Source organism: Odontomachus brunneus, unplaced genomic scaffold (genome assembly GCF_010583005.1).
Source record: "Odontomachus brunneus isolate Ranch 3 - 2012 unplaced genomic scaffold, Obru_v1 Obru_scaffold_001, whole genome shotgun sequence".
NCBI lineage: Eukaryota > Metazoa > Arthropoda > Insecta > Hymenoptera > Formicidae > Odontomachus > Odontomachus brunneus.
Window position 1 is genome coordinate 2,412,509 of NW_022639451.1, and position 21,027 is coordinate 2,433,535.

Genomic DNA, 21,027 nt, shown 5'->3' on the forward strand with positions numbered 1-21,027 from the left:
GGCGGTAGAATATGCTATCTGTCTTGTATAATAACATCTCTTACGAGATCGTAAGATCTCTTTCTTTCTTTCTTTCTTTCTCTCTCGACTTCTTAGAGAATTTATAAACATTGTGTTGCAAGAGGACTGTCGAAATTTCGGTGGCCGAATGATAAGCGTTCCCCTGAAACTCTAACTTCCATGTATTAACGTAACATATACCATAATTTCTACACATTAACACGCGTTTACATATATCGAGTAAACATGTGAGCATTGTGCAATCTTGGACTTATTTACGTACATACGTCGCGAAATCTAATCTACATAAATTCACAATACGCTCTATTTTGTTTTTTCTAGAAACTCGCGAACTACGTTGAACAGCCTTCTTCCGCTTTTCCATTGATTCGTACAACTTGACGGATTTCCATGGAACAGAAAGGCTCCTCCACAGTAATTCGCTTTTTGAAATTCTTCCTATACAAACATCAAGGAATTAAACCAACAATTAAATTCAAAGTTATAGATCGTCTGCGAAACTATAGTTATATAAAAAAAGTATAGCTAAACTATAACAAAAAATGCAATAAATGGGCCAGGTGACTGCTATAACAAAACTATAGTTATACAAAAAACTATAACTAAACTATATATATCAAAAGTTTATTATAAAGTGTATATACACAGAGAAAAATATCATTCTATTGTTAAGAAAAGCGATTTCTCACTTTACTTTCTTTCTTTTAAGCAATAGTCATCTTCAACAAAGAATATTCCCTTGACAATAATCTCCCAATGAACTCATCACGAACTTGAAAAAAACTCATTACACTGAAAATGAGAAAAGATACTCGAAAATTTATTTTTAAGATATAAAGTTTATTTCCGTGAAATAAAGTTTGTTTCTATGAATAAAAACTTTATATCCCGCAAGTAAACTTTCAAGTACTTTTTCTCTGTATATCATGTACTTAAAAGAATCCTGGCAAGAATATTATAGAACGAAAGAGTTGGCTCGATTCTATATAGTAAATAAATCGTATTTTTGTTTCAACTTAATATCCTTAATTTGGATGCTAATTAAAATATAGAATGTGAATTTTGTGAATAAATTTGATATTTATGATGAACTTATGATACATTGAGAAAAAAATACATGAAAAATTTATGTAAGATATATATAGTTTATTTCTGTAAAATAAAATTTATTTCTGCAGATGAGCTTTATATGCTACAAATAAATTTTCAAATATTTTCTCTCAGTGTAGATTTGCAGATATACATAAACTTATGAAATACTTGGACCAAGTAACATTTGAATATTACTTGAAGTTACTTGTATTCAGTATATATTTCTCTGTATGTATACTTCGTCTCTTTTTACACGAGTCGACTGACCATTCACTTTTCCTGATGATCGGAATCACAATTGGAGCTCGATATCCGTTGAACGTTGTGGCGAGGGCAATGGAGTAGGCGCCCATGTCCTTCCAGATCAACCAGTCGCCGATATGAAGTTCGGGCAGCAATACATCCTTCATTATTAAATCGTAAGAGTCCGCGGTCGGGCCCCATAAGCTTGAGCAGAACTTCTCGTCGTCCAATGGCTGCACGGCGCGATGAATTAATGTCTTACGTTATAATAGAGCGGCTTTTGGTGGAGAAAATGGGAAATAGTAGAGTTACCTCGAACAATAATTGCGGGATACGCTCCTTTAAACCCAACAGCTCCTCCACGAAGGAATGGAATACCCCGCAGTTTATGTAGTACATTCTCATCCTTTCACCGTCTCGCAGAATGACTCGCTTCGAGTGCAGATATGTGGTCAGAGTGAAGCTGGAAGTTACATAGTAACTTCCCGGTTCGCTGATAACTCTTATGGTAGGATCGAGGTCCTGTATCGCCTCATTGATGATACTCGCAAACTGAAAAAGTCATAAAGAAGTATATAACGCGCATGTAAACAAACGGAAAATGAAATACATACGAGAATAATTCTCTCTCCTCTCCCCCACCCCCTCTTTCTCGCCCACGCGTACACACACACACATACACACACATACATACACAATGTACAATTCCAGAGCTCATAAAGATAATTCCCCAACATCAATCTCCATATGCATAATTTACAATATCTGAAGAATCGAACGATTGTGGACTCCATGAATGAATGAATTCGATCTCTCCCGTTTATCAAAATCGAGAGACCGTTTCGCTTAATTAGCAGTGCGGCCGAGTGGTTTGTTTCGCTTGATTTTGTCAACTGCTATACTCATTTCTCTTGTTTCATCTCGTAGCATCTAGATCAGGGCTCGGAACAGTTTGTCAATTTCGATTTTCGGAAGCCGCGATCGTCACTTTCTTGGCCCGCCGCGCGGCAAGGGGGAGGTAGAAGGCGTAGCTCCCGAGAAAATTGACAAACTGTTCCGAGCTTTGATCTAGATTATTCCCGGAGATGTTTACAATTGCGTAAACGTAGTCGGAAACGGTTGGAGTAGTACATAGTAAGTGATTACCATAACTAATCAGAATAAAGTAATCAGTGAATGAAATACTTTTATTATTTGGCTCTTATATCCATGATCGCGCTTACGCAATTGTAGAACTGCCTTAACCCATTAGCGTTCAAATGTGCTGAAATGTTACGTTGATTTGAGCCATTTATTTTACTACGGAAATGAAGTCTATTGTTTATAAAAAGTACCATTCCTACCAATTTCGATGTCGCTCTATTGAATAGCGTTGAGAAAATTTAAAAAAATCGCAATTTATGCAAAATTTCTGCAAAATAAAATAAAAAACCGATGTTTTTAAGGCTAATTTTTTCTTCTTCCGCTATTTTCTCCATAAAAACGTGTTAGTATTGCTCGGGAAAATGTCTAAAACGTATTCTCGACACTTTAATTTAAAAAATATGCCTATATTTTTTTCAACAAACATGGCGGTACCAAAATGGCGGTCGATTTGAAGCGTTTAATTCAAATTTTCGTTTATATTTGGTTATTGAAATTGTTTTAGAGTCAATATTACTACAAAATTACATTAATTTTGATAGAGCGACATCGAAATTGGTAGAAATGGTACTCTTTATAAACAACAGACCTCATTTCCGTAGTAAAATAAATGGGCCAAATCAACGTAAAATTTCAGCACATTTTGGCGTTAAAGCACTGCAGCTCAGAGATAATTAGCTGTGAATCGTATCTTTGGTGCATATTGCTGCGCGCGCTATTCACTGTTTACAATGTTATTATTATTATTTTCATTATATATATATATATATATATATATGTATGTGTGTACATATGTAATAAAAATATATATACACACACATGAAAATACATGTATACAATACATATGTATATAATAATAATAATTGGAGGAGTGAAGATGGCAGCCGACAAAAATCAGCCGAAATAAGCAACTCGGCCTCATATCTCCTTAATTTTCCAACACTCCTTCGTTTTCACTTCTAAATAAATGCTGAGCAGAAGTACGTGAATAACGATATTTGAAAAGCGGAGCATTTCGTCCTTAAATGTCGCGAACGAATTTACAATAAATCTTTCTCGGTTACAAAAATCGAGGAGTTGTTTCGTTTAATTCTCTAACATCCGTTTGGTCACCACATGTCCATCACCACGCTCAGAATTACGATTTAACGTTTCTGAATCGAGATTATAGACTACGTTTAAAATATTTTATACACCTCGTCGACGTCCGTTTCAGTCTCGCCCGGGAATCCGCCGCCGATGTCGATCAGCTGCACATTTTCGCAGCCGATACTTTGGGAGGTAGCAATTAATTGTTTGCATATCGCAATACCGCGGCTGTAAGCTTCCAGCTCGCCACACGGGCTGCCGACGTGGAAGCTGAAGCCGTACAGGTTCAGGCCGAGATCCTTGGTGAGTCGTATCAGGTGCACGGCTTCGTCGTTCGGCTCGCAGCCAAATTTCAAGCCCAACACCACCTGCGTGACTTTGGCGTCGCAGCGTATACGTATGACGATTCTGCCGTGCAAAAGCCGATCGTTCGCTCAGTGATACGCGAAACAAGAATGGGAATAATAAGAGAGGAACGTTCGTTATAATCTGTCTCTCACTCACTTGGCGTCGGGAAAGATATCCTTGATCTTGAACAGCTCGGCTTCACTGTCCACCGTCATTTGCTTGACCCCCACTTTCTTTGCGTAAGCTATGTGAGACGGATACTTGGTCGGGTGTGCGAAGATGATTCGATCGCCATGCACCCCGTGCTGCATCACTAGCTTGATCTCTTGCTACTTACAAACGTGATTTGCATTGAGCTATTCTCGTAATTTCTCGGAATGGAAATGCTGCAGTACGAGTGAGAAGTTGCACCTTTTCTCTCGAGGCGACAGCGAAATCGCAAGAGTGAATGTTTCACTCCAGCTTAGAGTAGATTCTGACTTTATTTGAGCGAACACTTCAATCGATCGAATACGCTCCTGTGATGGTGGAGTACATCAGGTTCACTCTTCAAAATTTCGAGTGGAAATATTCACTCAACAATTTGGAGTGAAGTATTCGCTCTACATGGGTCAAAATCACTTGAATTTGAGCGGCTTGATGTTTATTCTATTTTTTAAGTGAAATTTTACTCCAAGAAATTCAGAGAGTATTCTTTAGTCCTCGGTATCATCATTACAGTCTGAGTTTGCCAAAACCGTACGACTTTGCACTAACATAACTTTGTTCAAAATGAATATTTTTGGATATATTTTTTTCCACAGAGATACACATAAAAAATATTATTTCATTATTAAGTAAAGCAATCATTTTTCTTCTATTAAGTAACGGTTATCTTCAACATGGAATATCTTTTTGTAGACACACATAGTGTTTCTACCGAATTAAAACCGAATTTGTTTAATTTAATGTTTTTAACTAAAATATTAAATTTGCTAGGACTCAGAACGTATATATTAAATATTTGAAATAAATACTTGAAAGAAATAACAAATAATTTAGTTGAATGCTGTATCTCTTTTTTAACGCATACAGAAAAACCTTAGCTATAAGATAGTAGCGCAATAAAAATCTGTAAATAGTTTTGAGCTATTTTGAAATATTTTCCTCAGTCCTTTACCAAAATTTGTGAATGATCGAATGTTCGGATCTGGCAAACCTATTGTTCTGGCACTATTGTATACGGAAAATTAGTAGAGCTATTTAGCAGCAAAGTTGAACATTAATCTTACTAAATTTTTTTTTACCAAAAATAGAAATAGGTAAATAAAAAAAACTAAAACAATAAAAAAGAAAAGAAAAATAAAAATATGTAAATAAATCAATAGAATTGAACAATAGTCAATTAATATTCCATTGCCCTATCTTAATTGTTTGCATAATGAATGTGTTATTTTATTTTTAAAAAGTTTATTATCTTCCCACAATTAAAAAAGTAATGGTTATAATTAATGATTATTAATTAACGGTTAGTAATAGAAAACGGTTCGCACTAACATTCAGGCTTGCCTTACGATTGATTAACTTTGATTATTAATTTACCGATTATTTTAGTCGGAAGAAATATTTAGTCGCCTAATGCCTAACACTGTTTGACAATCGTGAAGGGGAAAAAGCAGATATTTTTACCTCAGACGCGCAGTCGAAACAAGCGCCCAAAGCCGCCAAAACTTTAATCACTGTCAGATCCGGATTGCATTTAAGCGCTAGGATTGAAGAAAGGGAAACGATTAGTGATATCTCTACTTTGCAACTTTTTCCATTACCATTGGTGCGCATTTGTAAAATTGGAAGAGCGAGAAACTTAAAGTAGATACCAAAGTGCGGGATAACTCGGGGCATCTTGGCGATCCATTCATCGTGTCTCTTGATCACGCTACCGATATCCGCGATGTAGAATGGTTTGTCTTGGTACTCCGTGTTAATTATGTTTCGTATTATCTCCATGTCGTCCATCGTGTCGTCAATGACTTTTATCTCGTTGAAATCGGACCGCGCCATATCGAGCCGTTCGAGTGCAACTCAACGAAATCCACAAAAAAGGAGAAACAAAAGCGATCGAGCAAGCGAAAACGCTTCCTGAAAAACATGTAAATATTTATTATACATATGGCACAAGCTACTTTTCAAAAATATTGATAAAACGATACATCACCACTGTTTTTTTATGCCGCCGCACGTGTTATTTGATTTTATTAAATTTGAAGATCGTGAGTAAACTTTGGTTGCGAAAATAAACGGATTTTGATAGCTATTTTTGTCATTTTTGTATCAGGCACGTTCTTAAATGGCTGCTTGGTATTCATGGTAACCGCCGCCGCGTTGTTACTAAGAACGGTTCTGGTTTCTGTTTCTTTTTTTTCCTCGCTAACAAATGTCGCCGGAATGATCGTAACACTATCCGAAAGATACGTGCAAAGCAATACTTATAAGTGCCATTAGCGATTAGATAATGAAATAAGTCAATGTATAATTGATGTCAGTACGTCAATGGATAATTGCAGCACTTTAAATGATATTTTAAACGGTATCTCCTCACTTATTATGAAATTTTGCCGAAGGTTACAAGATCATTGATAACAGTTACTAAAGAAGTTACGTAAAGTTTAGTTACTTTACGTAAGGAATTAATTGGGTCTTCTATTTTTTTTTTTTTTTACTTTTAATGCCAGTACATCTGTTTATGAAAATATTAAAACTCACGCATGTATTACTGTATGCAGGTAATTATGTTGGCTTCATCAGTTTTTAAAAAAGAACAGTCTTTTCATGATAAAAGTATTCTGATAAAGATACGTATTAATAACTAATCGAATAGAACAAGTAACTCTAATAATTAATAACTAAAAGAACAAATAATTTGGAATCTGCTTCACAATGAAATGTAATCTACAACCACTTACCGACTATCTAAAATGGAAATTGAAGAACTTGAGTACACGTTGAAAAAAACTTCAAAATTTATAGTGAAATATATAAAGTTAATTCACAGAAATAAACTTTATATGTTACAGATAAATTTTCAATTATTTTTTTCTTACAAGTAACACTATCCAAGTACCACACGCCGATCTTCTTGAAACCTTGCACACATGTAGTACATCGAAAAAAATTTTTTTCCTCGCTAACAAATGTCGCCGGAATGATCGTAACACTATCCGAAAGATACGTGCAAAGCAACACTTATAAGTGCCATTATCGTCTAGACGTACTTCAGTACGTCAATGGATAATTGCAGCACTTTAAATGATATTTTAAACGGTATCTCCTCACTTATTATGAAATTTTGTTGAATGTTAGAAGATCATTGATAACAGTTACTAAAGAAGTTACGTAAAGTTTAGTTACTTTACGTAAGGAATTAATTGAGTCTTCTATTTTTTTTTTTACTTGTAATGCCAGTACATCTGTTTATGAAAATATTAAAACTCACGCATGTATTACTGTATGCAGGTAATTATGTTTGCTTCATCAGTTTTTAAAAAAGAACAGTCTTTTCATGATAAAAGTATTCTGATAAAGATACGTATTAATAACTAATCGAATAGAACAAGTAACTCTAATAATTAATAACTAAAAGAACAAATAATTTGGAATCTGCTTCACAATGAAATATAATCTACAACCACTTACCGACTATCCAAAATGGAAATTAAAGAACACGTTGAGTACACGTTGAAAAAAACTTCAAAATTTATAGTGAAATATATAAAGTTAATTCACAGAAATAAACTTTATATGTTACAGATAAATTTTCAATTATTTTTTTCTTACAAGTAACACTATCCAAGTACCACACGCCGATCTTCTTGAAACCTTGCACACATGTAGTACATCGAAAAACATTAGACACGTATTTTTTTATTTTAGCTAACTAGGCACGTAACTAGACACGTATTTTTTTATTTTAGCTATTTTAAGGTTAGAAAACGCATTTGAAAATTTAACACTCTATAGCACAATGATGACTAACGCTACTCCTAAGCGTCATTCTTTTACAGCTTTTACGTCATTATTCTATTATAATTTCATTGTCTGAATGTTTCTGAAGTCGCTAATTATGATTTTGACATTAGTTTATAATCGTAATCATGAGTCTAAAAAATTTCTTCGAAACTGACTTTGAATAAAGTCTTTGAAATGTCTGCGATTTCGGTCCACGATTTTGAATCTCGCAAAACTAATGTTGAAATCATAATTAGCGACTTCAGGAACATTCAGACGATGAAATTATAATAGAATAATGTTGTAAAAGCTGTAAAAGAATAACGCTCAGGAGTAGCGTTAATTATCATTGTGCTATAGTGTTAAATTTTCGAATGCGTTTTCTAACCTTAAAATGCCTTGTTAGCCAAGATAAAAAATAGCTGTCTAATGTTTTTCGATGTACTACATGTGTGCAAAATTTCAAGAAGATCGACGTGTGGCACTTGGGTAGTTACTTGTCAGTGTATGATCTTAGAACTTTACGTAATCGTTTGATCGAATATTTGACATTTCAGGACACTATATTTTTTTTATTAAAATTACACCTTGAATACTAGACCTAACTAGAAATTTCGGCTTCTCTTACTTTAACGAAGTGGCGTGCTCGCACGGAGAAAAAAATACTTAAGAATTTATCTGTTGGATATAAAATTTATTATGAACTTATGTCCCACAAATAAATTGTTGAATATTTTTTTTTCAGTGCAGGTTCTAGCACATTGTAATAAAATCTATTTACAGAGATAAACTTTACATTTCACAAATCAATTTTTAAGTATTTCTTTTCAGTGTAATACGCCATAAATAAACGAGATATCAATTCAATTTTTACTTGTATTTCAACTTGTGAAAACAAGATGACAAATATTCTTAAATTACGTAAAATGCATTATAAATCGAGTAGAAAGAAGAGCGTCACTGTACTGAGAGAACACACGACGAAACAATGCAAAAACCGCTTGTAGTTTTAAGATCGAAATAATTCACTCTTATTTATATACCTGCACTGACCTTGTTAATGAAAACGCTCACTCCTTTACGCAATTACGAGGCACTTAAATAGAAACTTTTGTAAAATAAAATGTTTGTTAATTTTAAACGCGCAATTATCATTTTAGCGCAAACAATTATTGTTGACACAACACTTGGTAACTCACATATCTTCTCTACTAACGTATCAGTATATTTTAATATATAGCACTATATTTCTTCAAGAAGAAATTACATTTTTATAGACGCGCGCGCGATAATGAAAATATTAAGAGATGGGAGAGGAGAAAAATGAGAATAAAGAGAAAAGAACGTAGAGAAAGTGATTAAACAGAAAAAGAAGGTATTACAGTTTTTTTTACTAGCGATAAAAAATAGATACAAAAACCAAAATACACACTGAGAGGGAAAAAGACAGCGGGCGGATTTTTCGACTTTATTAATTTCAAAGATAAATAGTGAATGTGTGAAGAACGAAAATTTAATAACGGCCAGACAAAAAAAGTATGTAAATCAGAGTGAATAAAGTATGCGAAGGGAATTATATATATATTTTGCTTACTGCACGCCGTCTTGACGAGCCGAATCGGTAGCTTCTGCCCGCGCAGAAATATTTTTAACGGTGCATCATATATCAGATGTGCAGACAGATCTAACGGGAAAGTGTTCCCGCGTTACGAACGAAGTCCCCTTATATATTCTCCTATTTCACGCTTCCCACCTCCAAGACAAGTATCTACGTTTTGTTCTATCGCGTCGACGTAATTAGCATTTCTATTCACAACTACCGTGAAACAAATTTTCACAAACTGTTGTCTCACCAACAATTCATAATATTAAATACGGGATATTTTAATTTGAATTCTTTTATATTACACACACATCTCTCTCTCCCCTTCTCTACTAAAGAAAATAAGGAAAAAGGCGAATTTCTTAAATGGATGATAATATACTGACTATATAATAGTATAATGTATAATTGTATGGTATAATGTATAACTATATAATTATAACTATAATGTATAACTATATAATTGCATAATGTATAAACCAATCATATCGCCTTACTTCAAATACTGTACTTTAGTTACCAATTAGTGAAACACAGCTGGATAAGCAACGAGTAGCTGAAAACCAGAATACTGTGAGAGTCATAGTATTACAATGCAGTAGAAATACTAAAGTGGAATGTATGCGGTTCATGTTTATATGGAAGAGACTGCACCATAATATATATCTATATTTATTTAATTTATTTAATGTATAATTTAAGTAGGATCTGGTTTACTACTAGATAAGCTACAAAATAAATTAGAGATAGTGGGTGGTGTGAGTGAAAGACAAATACGGCAGGCTGATAATATTGCAAAACAATTTCGTCAAACAATGAGTGCGTTAAAGAGTTTGTTGAATAAAAGAAAAAAATGTATAACGCAATATCAATAGAGATAAAAGGTAGTGAATGATTTAATAAATTTAAGCGAATGTTAAAGTAATATATTTTAGGTGTAAACACTTAAAATATAATTTGTCAAACAAATAGCTGAGAAAGATCAATCAATCGTTTAGAGTCGGACCCATCAATACGATGATAAAGCTATGACTTAAAAAACTGTTCTCCACTTAAGAATTAAAATTTACTCGAGAATTAAGCAGGAAATAATGAATATTTTATCACTTGTCCTTATTGTTATATTAGATGTGCATGAATGAAATAAGATTTCTGAGATATCGTGCGACATTAAAATAAAACTTTGATGCGTGAATATACGCGACACGGTTGGGAGCTATTTTCTAGCCAGCGGAGAATTGGTATCGTGAATATTAAGATCACGTATGATACCTTGTTAGTTGCACACAGTATGAGGTTCTCGCGGTCGTAAACCAGATAACATTAATTTATGAGATCCTTAACGATCTTATCTAAATTCATAAGCTGACGAGTTTATTTGAATTCTTAGGCTTTGCGTCACGGCACGGTAAAAAAGTGTCTGACTTTTATCTTACACTTACAATGAATAATTACATTCGCTCGTTTCAATAACTAATTATGCCTCGTCCGGACAATGTAGTCGTGTCTCTCCGCACGCTCGCACCAACAGTTTCAAAAAACCCGTTAAAGCGAGAAACGGCACGGTGCGCCTCCATGCGTCTTCCTGCGCGTTGCGCACGTCATTTGATTAGAATCTAGGCGCAAATCGCCTCAGAGTTCTCCTGAAAGGGACGGGAAAGAATTTGTATTGTGGGTGGGAAGGCCACCCGAGTCGAAATTTTGATTCTACTTTTAACCTTATTATTCCATTTAACACCTATTTTGATACTCTGAAACCTACATCACCTCTTTTGATTCTTTTTAACCTACTCGAATTGTAATTTTAACTCTATTTTCAGTCTTACTATTAACATCCTACTATAATACAACCTATTTTAACGCTAAAAAAAGTGAAAAGGGAAATTTCAGATATCATCAGGGTCAAAATAGAAGTAAATTGTATCATTAGAATTAAACCTACTTTGCTAACTTAGCTTCTACTGTGTTGTAGAATTCAAGGTTTAACATAGGGCCAAAATTTTGACTCGGGCACCTGGACGAAATCTTTGGCATAATTCAAATCGAACTTCATTTAGTAAGTTCGTTTGATTTAGTAATTTTATATAACGTTACGATACACTCTTTAAATTTCTCGTAACGAAATATCATTCAAAACTAACGGCAATCCACTCGAAGTGATAATGAAAATACTGTCGCTCAGAATAAAGTGACATTTCACGTTTAACAAATGTGAATGTCTAAGTTGCAAAATAAATTCTTAATCCATACGAACAAATCTTTTATTCTGTTTTGAGAATAAGTTTAAAATATTTGCATTTTAACTTCAACTAAAAAGCGATATTTCAATTTTAAAAAGTTAAATAATGTATAATATAAAGAGTTAATTATATAAAATAATTGAATGAACAATTTGTATAATAAGAACATTTAATAATTATTTAAGTTATTGAATATACGCATAAAGAAAAGGATTTGATTATACTAATGTGAACCTCTTTCTTTTTCTCTTTAGTTTTAATAAACAAACCAACGTGTTTTAGTTGAAAGACATAGTATTTTCGTAGCTTTTATGGCCAAAATTTGATTCTAAGAACCAGAAATTCCGTAACCTTCAACTAAAATATATTAATTTGTTCATTATAACCAAACTTTATGTTAATATAACCAAATTTTTTCTTTCGTGTTTAATTAAAAATCACATTGTTTGGAAAAAAAATAGAGAGCTTACACATATATCAAATATATTGCATAATATAATATTTATAATATTATTTTAATTCTGCAGCATATAATATCATAAATATATAAAAGTAATTCCTTTCATAATAAAATTTTACAATGAAATTTCATAATAAATTCAATAGTGAATTTATAATAAAATTTTTTAATCAATTTTATAATAAATTCATAATAAAAATAGGAATTTTTCATCACGTCATCAGTCTGTTTGAGAAAAAAAGAGTAATCCCTTATTTTTTTCTCTTATGATAATTTTCACAAAAAAATTATTTTTGTGTATATTTACTTATTCGTTCAACATAATGCTGCTGTTCATAAATAACGCTGTCGAATTTTTTTAATGTAACATAAAATAAAACAATTAAGCCGAAACGAGGTCGAATCGAACGGCGGAGGAGAATTCTCGGAAATAAGAATTCTCGGTCTTCGCCGGCGAGCCGATATCTCTACCCTCGAGCCTCCCTCATTTACTTACGACCGCTATTAAGCACCGTTTCCCCTTGTTCTCCTTCGCCGGGACTCTCCTTTACCTGCTCTAGATGCAGCCGCCGCCATCGATGCAAACGTTCGTCCTCCCGGGGGGTATCTGCAAAACAGGGCTTCTCGGATGGGGAAAGAAACGCGGGATGCGCCGGGGGAGAGGAGGGTGCATCTTATCTACGGTGACCCCGTTTCTTTTACTTCGACTCTGCCCCCGCGGATAGCCAGCAGCGAGCCGACAGCGCTGCTTTAAGTCAGGAAACGGGGGTGGGATGCAACTAATTACTGTCCAACCTCTGAAGAGTGGCGCGACAGTGTGGATGATGGACAGTGGAATGGCCGTCGCGGTTTCCTTTGAAACGGTTGCAGCGTTACGCGGACATCACTTCGAAACGCATCCATTCGTGTCCTCGGCTCGCTTGCTGCGCAGTCCAAAACCTGTCAAAGGAAAGCTCTCGCGTTCTTACAGAATAAGAAAATTCCCCGCGATTAAAACGCGCGCGCGGAATAGCTCGCGGTTAATTACACGTCGCGGAAGGATGAGGAATCGAGCCTCGTTGCGCGACCGGCTGTCGCGTGTCTCCCGAATTCCAGATCTGATGCACCCTTCGGCGTGTCCATTAAGTCGCGGATCAGTTCACTTGGAAAAAAGAGAGAAAGAGAGAGGGAGGAAAAGAAAGGCAGAGAGAGAAGAGATGTATCAATCTAAATAAAGATGAAAGACTAATATCCGTATGAAAATTTCCCAAACATTTCCAAATAGATTTCCAAACATTTACAGCATAGATTCCGATTAAATTATCCAAACTTGTTCCATTAAATCGCGAATCTATCTATTTAGAATAAAGAAAGGGAAAAAAGACCTGTCAACCTGTAGCCAAAAGACTGATACCCGTATGAAAATTTCCCAAACTCTAAAGTATAGAATAGATTTCGCGATCAGATTATCCAAACTTGTTCCAAACAAGTGTATCGTATTACGATGCTAATTGGAAGTCTCATTGTTATCTCAACTATAGAAAACTTTCTGCGATCTAATTGGCGTCTATTCCGACTTTCCAAGTAATTGGAATTGCGATTCAAAGTGGGAAATACGCAAAGACAGAAGAAAAGAAGAGAGGAGACACAGGGAATAACAAAGTAATAATTAATAGTTTCATAATAATAATTTATAATAATGTAATTATAATGTAAATATTATATGATAATATAAGGCATATAATTTATAATAATATAAAACTCTTTTTAAAATATAGACCGACGTATGGTCATTCTTATAACCGACTGTCGACTGTAAATAATAATAAACATTCGAATGTTTAATGTGATGTTAAGGTCTTACATTTGAAGTAAAAATACAATATATGTTGTTTTATTTAATACATTTGTAATTTATTTGGAAAAGAAGTTAAACAAAATAATTGAAATACTTTGTATGGATATTTATGCTTATAAAGAGTGTGTAAATACTCAAAACATTTGAGATATTTTGTCTAACATAAATATTATAAAGTAGAAGCAGAAAAAAGAAAAAGTTTAGAGAAAGTTTGTTAGAGAAAATGGGCTGTCTCCATAAAAATCCCAAGTTTCTCACTTGTAATCGTATTTTTTAAACATCACACACTCCTAATTTAAATCTTTGTAAATTTCCCAATTAGAACGCGTTATTTTGTCGGCAATAACTTCCAGTTAAACATTAGAAAATATTCTATGCAAGTAAAAGCCATCGTCGATGTTAGGTGCGATAATTTAATCCTCGATTGCCAGTACTAATAGTCGTTTGAGTCACTGATTTTGTTTATTGCTTTTTTCTTCTACCCTGCCTGTTAATGTTCTTATTCATTATCAACCATTTTTTTTGCAGAAGGAAGATAAAGTAATATCAGTTATATTTTTTATTAAATTACTATTCAAAGTGTAGGTTATTCAAAATGACCAACAATTGCAGTCTAGGATTAAATCTTTAGCGGGAGGATAAATATGATCGACAGTGTAATGCACGTGCCGGACTTAATTTTCCGGGCCTTCCTGATACCGTACAGTAGCCTTCCACATTATACTAATCTTTTGCCCCGCGGTTAATATTCTAAATATTAACTAATCCTCTCTAAATTCTCTGGACAATATAATAAAGACGCGGAACGACGCGTAGAGGCGGTGATTGTCAACGAACGAGACAGTTCGCGCATTGTGTCTGTCGGAGTAGTGTCTGTGAGAGTAGTTAGAGGCGGAGGGAGATTAGACCGTAATAAAGCAGCATCTCGGCACTCGGGGGCGAAATGGGTTGCAGCAGTTGGTGTAGACCCGAAATTACACAGCGGGCAAAAGAAATCGACGCACGTTCGCGCAACACAGGCCGGCCAGTAGTAACAGACTTGCTGCAGTCGGACGTGCCGTCCGTGCGGGAGCGCCTCCGCAGTGGCTGACAGCAGGCTGGGTCGGCCTCGGTGTCGCGCGTTTCGCTCGCTTTTCTCTTTCCCTGAATGACCCTTGGGATTTGAATTTTACGCGTCGGCCACGCGGAAACTCCCTTTTAGTTGACCCCCGTCGAGTGTTCTCCCTTGCCTTCTCCTCCTCTCCTCTTGCGTAGTCGACGAAGGCGTACAGAAGAGGCGAAGGATCGGAGCCAGAGATGTAGCTTGTTAACCCTCGGCTGTTGCTTAGTTTGCGATATTATACACAGAGAGTATCTGGAACGCCAGGGGATCGAGCGAATTCGGCCGTTGCGCGCGTCACGCAAGCATAAAATTATAGAATGATTCTTCCAAGGCAGTTCTCCTTGTCGTCGTTGGGGATTCATGGCGAGAGTCGCGGAGACAAAGTCGAAATTGAACGATCTCCGTGCACGTGTATCCTAACGTCGCACGCGTTGAATAACGGGAACTCAAACTGGAAGAAATAGAGGAGACCGGGGATAATTGGCTAATAGATCAAAGTTGGCAAAATCGATTATTTCTATTGTCCCTTAACAAATTTCAGAACCAAGCGAGCAAGAATTTCAAAGCCATTTTTTACTTAAAAATCTTGCTTGCTTAATTCTGTAATTTGTTAAAAAGTAGCAGAAATAATCGGTTTTACCAACTTACCCTGATAGCCAACTAGCCTTGGTCTTTCCTACAACTGTTGTGGGGAAAATTAATTTCTATACGGAGAGAGTATAGTATTATAGTTAGTTATTATAGTTTTTTATATAAATTCCTTACAATTACATATAAATTACATATAAATTCTTTACATATAAATTCTTTTCAATTTCATCGAGAATATTTTAATTTTTTTTTCATGTAAGAGTTTTCTGAATTTTACTTTATATTCTAGTAGAACAGAAATAGACTATTAATAAAGTTCAATCTGCTAAGGAACACAATAAATTTTGCTGGAAACATGAATAATAGCACACTTTGGTTCCTAAAATTAGAATGTCGATCTAATTCCCATTTACAAACATTTACAGTAAGTTTTTCTATAAAATTCTCTCCGCATATAGAGCATTAGGTCAGTCTTTATGTGCAATTTTTAGAATGTAAAAGTACAAATTTATAACTACTACAGAGAAAATATTGTACTATATACTATTATATATAATTACTTGTAATAATATATAATTATGTATAACACACAGTACTATACATATAACTTTATTTTTATTTAATATATCATAATATATATATTGTTTTTATGTATATATATTGTTTATATATATATATATATATATATATATATATATATATATATATATATATTTTTTATATATTATATATTTTTTTTCTTATAAGGTCTGTTTTGCTAAGAAACATAAGAACATAAAAGTTTCGCTAGAAGCATAACGAATTTTTTAATAACCCATTTCAGTCCCCGAAACAGCGCATATGAAACGAAAGAATAGTCAATTGCTGCACAGTGTCGACTCTCAGTCATAAAATTCTGTAGTATAATTGTTACTGAAATTCTCTCCATGTACTACTATTTCTGCTACGCTATCAAGCACTCGCGAGGGAACGAGCGGCTGCACACGCTTGATTCATTAATTTGCCGGAAGAAATAGGATCGGTGATATTTGAATAAGGTAATATCTGTAAACTAGAGAGTATATAGTCTCGATAAAACATGTCTGTGTATATATGTATATAATATATACACATATAAACACATATATACAACTATATATATATATATATATATATATATGTATATATATATATATATATATATATATGTATATGTATGTATATATACGTCTAGATTTCCATCTGCCGCCCCATCGATACCTCGCATTAATCAACGTCGCGTACGCGCGCGATAATATTTGTTGAAGGCAGTGTAACGGCATGAAACCGGTCGACTGTTCCTTTGATATTTGTTAGTATGTCACTGGTAATACCCGCCACACAGACGGCCGATGATGGATTCGACGCTTTCGCAGATTGCCGTATCGCGCCGGACAATGTTCGTGTATTTTTTATATGACGAAAAACATTGCGATGCCGCGCGCCGCCGGCCGATACGATGCTCGCGATACGTAAAATTTGCACGCGTTGTTTGGCAGCTGTCGCCATCGGCCAGCCATTCCGCGGCCCGTCGTGCCGTGTTTTTGACGCAACGATTTAGTCGATTCGCGAGCCGGCACCGATAGTCGCCGATTGATCATTTATCGATCCACCGTTCTGAGCATCAATCCGTACGAGAGAATGCCCGCCGGCCTGAAAATCTGAAGCGCTCTCGTACGCTCTCTCACAGTTTCGTTCTCCATCCTCCGCGCGCAGAAAATTACGTTTCGATGCAGACGGAATTGAACGGTGCGTCTCGACGCGTTAACCCTTTGGACCTCACCGCTGCTTTCGCCGTGAGATCATCTGCTGGAAATCATACTCTCTTAAAGTGAATCAATGAATAGTCACTGATATCAGTTATAATTATAGCACTGAGCAGTTTCAATGCTATACTTATAACTGCAAATCACTGTATATTCAATGCTTTCAATGATGTTTTACTGATTTTACTTTAAGAAAGTAGCTTCAGGCATAGTATCTTCAGGCGTTGATCTCCCAACGAAACCGCTCAGCCTGTGTATCGTGATGGAAATATTTTGTTGCATAGTGGTCGCACGATGAAACCACACCTACTCTGTAGAAATAGGAAAATAAAAAAAAATAGGAGCATAGAAGAAATTAATTTCAAAAGGAATGATCTCTTGGGCCGTGTCATTCTACACTGAGAAAAAATATCTAGAAATTAACAATCTAACAAATATTTGTTAGATGGGTACTATTAACATATTTACTTAAATAAAAATTCTTTTCATTTATACTGAATATTGTCTGCTGGGTTTGAATAAATAATACTCAGTTCAAATAAAGAGAACTTTGATTTAAATAAATATGGCACTCATCTAAGAAATATTTGCCAATTTTTAAATATTTTTTTTCAGTGTAGACATGTGACATGAATATTTTATTGAAATCCAAATTTTGAAGGACCTTTAAAGGGTTAATATGCGTCAAGCGAACGGCAAGTTGACTTATCGCGAGATATATCCCGCGAAAAAGGACGAAAAGGCTCGGCCAAGAACAGCTGCGAATTATCCGGAGAATCGTGGTGAGAAACAGCGCGGTAAGAAAGGCGCGAGCGATATTTTTCACTCTCTTGGAAACATCTAGCGTGCACGCGCGCGGGTGTTGTCGTCAAAGAAAGTTGAACGATAAATCAGAACATTCGCGAAGCGCCGTTAATAGCGCTCGCCGGCGCAGTTTCGCCGGCTGCCGATCACGTCTCGCGAAACGTTGAGGTATGATCGTAGTTCCGCGAGTTGGAGGAGCGCTTCCGTGCGCGTCCGCGCCCTCAACTGCCGGCGAAATAATGAAGATCCCTCTCTTGCGAAAACGCGCCACGTCTCCCGCATGAATATCTCCCGCCCGTTCGCGTCATTAAAAAAGCTTACATACTTCCGGCTTAGAGAAAGACAGAATGAGAGAGAAAAGGAGAGGAAGGGGGAGAGAGGACAAGTTAACAAGACCGGAACTTCGTACTGCAAACGGAAACTTCTGAACCCCGTAATACGTTTTACGTTTCGGGGTATAAAACTCTCGCTGTTAAGCCGAGTTCAGAACTTGTTGAGACGCCGGCGAGGAACCGAGAATGGTACACGTGATCGGGGTGTGCGACGGACACGTTCGTTCCGGTGGCAGCTTGGCAGTCGTTGCGCAGACAGTGCGCAGTTTTACTCCGCGCTAAGTTAACCCTTCCACGGGGGTATCGTTGCGGTCGGTATTGCGTATCTCTCGTGTGTCTGCACGCGAGTCTGCATCGCACCCATTTCGGTCTCCCCCCTCTCTCTCTCTCTCTCCCTCTCTCTCTCTCTCTCCCTCTCTCTCTCTCTCTCCCTCTCTCTCTCTCTCTCTCTCTCTGGGAATAAGGCCGCGAGTAACTTGAGTTTACTCCCGAGTTGCGAAATCCGCAGAACCCCCATTGCACTCCGAGTGGAGTTTTCAATTCTCGATTGGGACTTTATCGTTTGCGAATTAAATTAGCAATTCTCGATTGGAACTTGCCGTGCAATTGAGAATCAAAATCTCATTTTGCGACTTGTATCCCCATAAATTCCCGAGTCGAAAATTCAGCCCTACACTTTCGACCTTTAAACTCTCTGATACACACATCCGTATATCCTGAATAACATTATACTCTATATTCAACGTATGTGTTTAACACACATGAGAACTTTGAACTTAACGTCTTTGAATGGCAGAACATTTACCAAATGCCACTTGTAGATTCTAAAGGAGACCTCTCGACAGAGCCAGTAGCTTGAATAGAATCAAACGAGGTTGATGTAGGCTTCAGAGTACCAAAGTAGACGTTAAACGGAATGTTGAGGTCAAAAGTATGGATTAAAATTTCGATCTGAAGTAGCACCCTCAAATCCAGACATTCTATCTGAGTCAAAATTCTAACTCCACTTTCGACCTAAACTTTTTAACATCTATATATTCTGAAGGATCTGAAGGTATGTTTAATAGCTATGGAAACTGAAATCCTACTTAAACCCTTTAAATGGCAGAAAACGCACAAAATGCCACTTTTAAGTTCTAAGGAGGAGCTCTCGGCAAAGTCAGAAGGCTAAATAGATTCAAAAGAGGTTGATGTAAGCTTCAGAATATCAAAAGAAGCATTAAAAATTGAATATTGAGACCGAGAACAGGATCAAAAACTTCGACTCGGGTGATGTGTTAGAAGGTTAATTCTGGATTTAACTTTAATTACATCAAGACTTTAATTAGCTCATAAGCCCAAGTAGAAAGTAAGTCGGAATATAGTCAGTAATAAGCCAGAAATTTTGCTTACTGTTCAGCATTACTGACCAGATCCTACTCAGCTTAGTCGACGCTTGTTTCGATAATAACTGGACAGTGAAACTAGCCGCAGTTTCTAGATAGTTATTAAAAATTTCGAATCTGTCTCCTCCTTGTCAATTCTTGTATTTTTATTTTTAATTCTTATTTTCTTTTCTTTTTAAGTTAACATAACGCTGAATATTTTGATCCTGACGCTATTTGAAATATTTGGAGTTGTGTTAACCTTTGAAAAATATTTTTTACGCACAACTATCTATATGAAAACATTAAATATTTATCTACACTCGCATTTATATAAAAAATACATACATTTTTAGTTTAATTTACATATTTGTATTATCTTTTTCATTTCTCTAAGATTTATTAAAAATATGTATTATTCATATATATTAGACAACAATTAACCAGTTTTATCCCAACATGATTTTCTTACTTAGTTATTCAACAATTATTATCTAGTAAAGCCTAAGTAATAAAAACTATCTAGTTTTTTACATGTGACCAACTTTTGCCAGAAATTTTTCCACCCTGGGCCCTATACACTTGTCGTGTTCGATTTTCTTCAGGCTGCGCTTTTCTTGAGGAAAAATGAAAGATATATAGATTCGATATACGATGTTATCATATAGACCACCCTGTAGCTTGTCTGTAGAAAACGCGAGAGAGAAAGGAAGTGAACCGAGGATTTTTAACTTTTCTTGCCAGTATAACGATAAAGTAGAGAATATTGATTTATTAACGTTTCGATTCTCCTTGCTCCGCAAAAGATTCCGAAGTTACGGGTTACTAAATATATAAAAAATGCTCGCACGTTCGCTCGCTCGCTTGCTAGTCAGGTTTCTCATCCGTTATCAAAAAGGAAAAGTGAAAAAAACGAAGGAAAAAGAGAGGAAAATCCGGGTCGCCAATCACGCAACGCGCATGCTGCTACCTGCTACCCCGATCGAGGGG

The 21,027-nt window shown here is 35.6% G+C and overlaps 2 protein-coding genes across 7 annotated transcripts in view; one reads left to right on the top strand and one right to left on the bottom strand.

The window, feature by feature from the left end:
• Positions 1-21,027, top strand: part of LOC116844891 (agrin-like) — an 853,814-nt gene that overhangs the window by 582,390 nt on the left and 250,397 nt on the right. The gene's annotated exons all lie outside the window — the stretch shown is intronic.
• On the bottom strand, positions 8-10,107 carry LOC116845100 (ornithine decarboxylase 2-like). 5 transcript variants are annotated; one of them, XM_032817704.1, is made up of 8 exons: positions 10,044-10,107; positions 5,793-6,054; positions 5,605-5,681; positions 4,093-4,265; positions 3,696-3,996; positions 1,669-1,908; positions 1,381-1,589; positions 8-459 (listed from the first exon to the last, which is right to left on the bottom strand). In XM_032817704.1, the coding sequence occupies exons 2-8, from the start codon at positions 5,974-5,976 to the stop codon at positions 354-356; spliced, it is 1,290 nt and encodes a 429-aa protein (XP_032673595.1). In that variant the 5' UTR covers positions 5,977-6,054; positions 10,044-10,107; the 3' UTR covers positions 8-353. The 5 variants fall into 5 exon arrangements, with proteins under 5 accessions (XP_032673595.1, XP_032673355.1, XP_032673687.1 ...); XM_032817464.1 differs by lacking the exon at positions 10,044-10,107 and adding an exon at positions 9,515-9,787; XM_032817796.1 differs by lacking the exon at positions 10,044-10,107 and adding an exon at positions 7,609-7,744.

Excerpts from the sequence above, each read along its gene's own strand:
- LOC116845100 (XM_032817704.1), bottom strand. The coding sequence starts at position 5,976 with ATGGCGCGGTCCGATTTCAACGAGATAAAAGTCATTGACGACACGATG. Across the intron at positions 1,909-3,695 it reads CTGAAACGGACGTCGACGAG|TTTGCGAGTATCATCAATGA; the intron begins GTGTATAAAATA and ends TGACTTTTTCAG. Across the intron at positions 460-1,380 it reads ATCATCAGGAAAAGTGAATG|GAAGAATTTCAAAAAGCGAA; the intron begins GTCAGTCGACTC and ends ATGTTTGTATAG.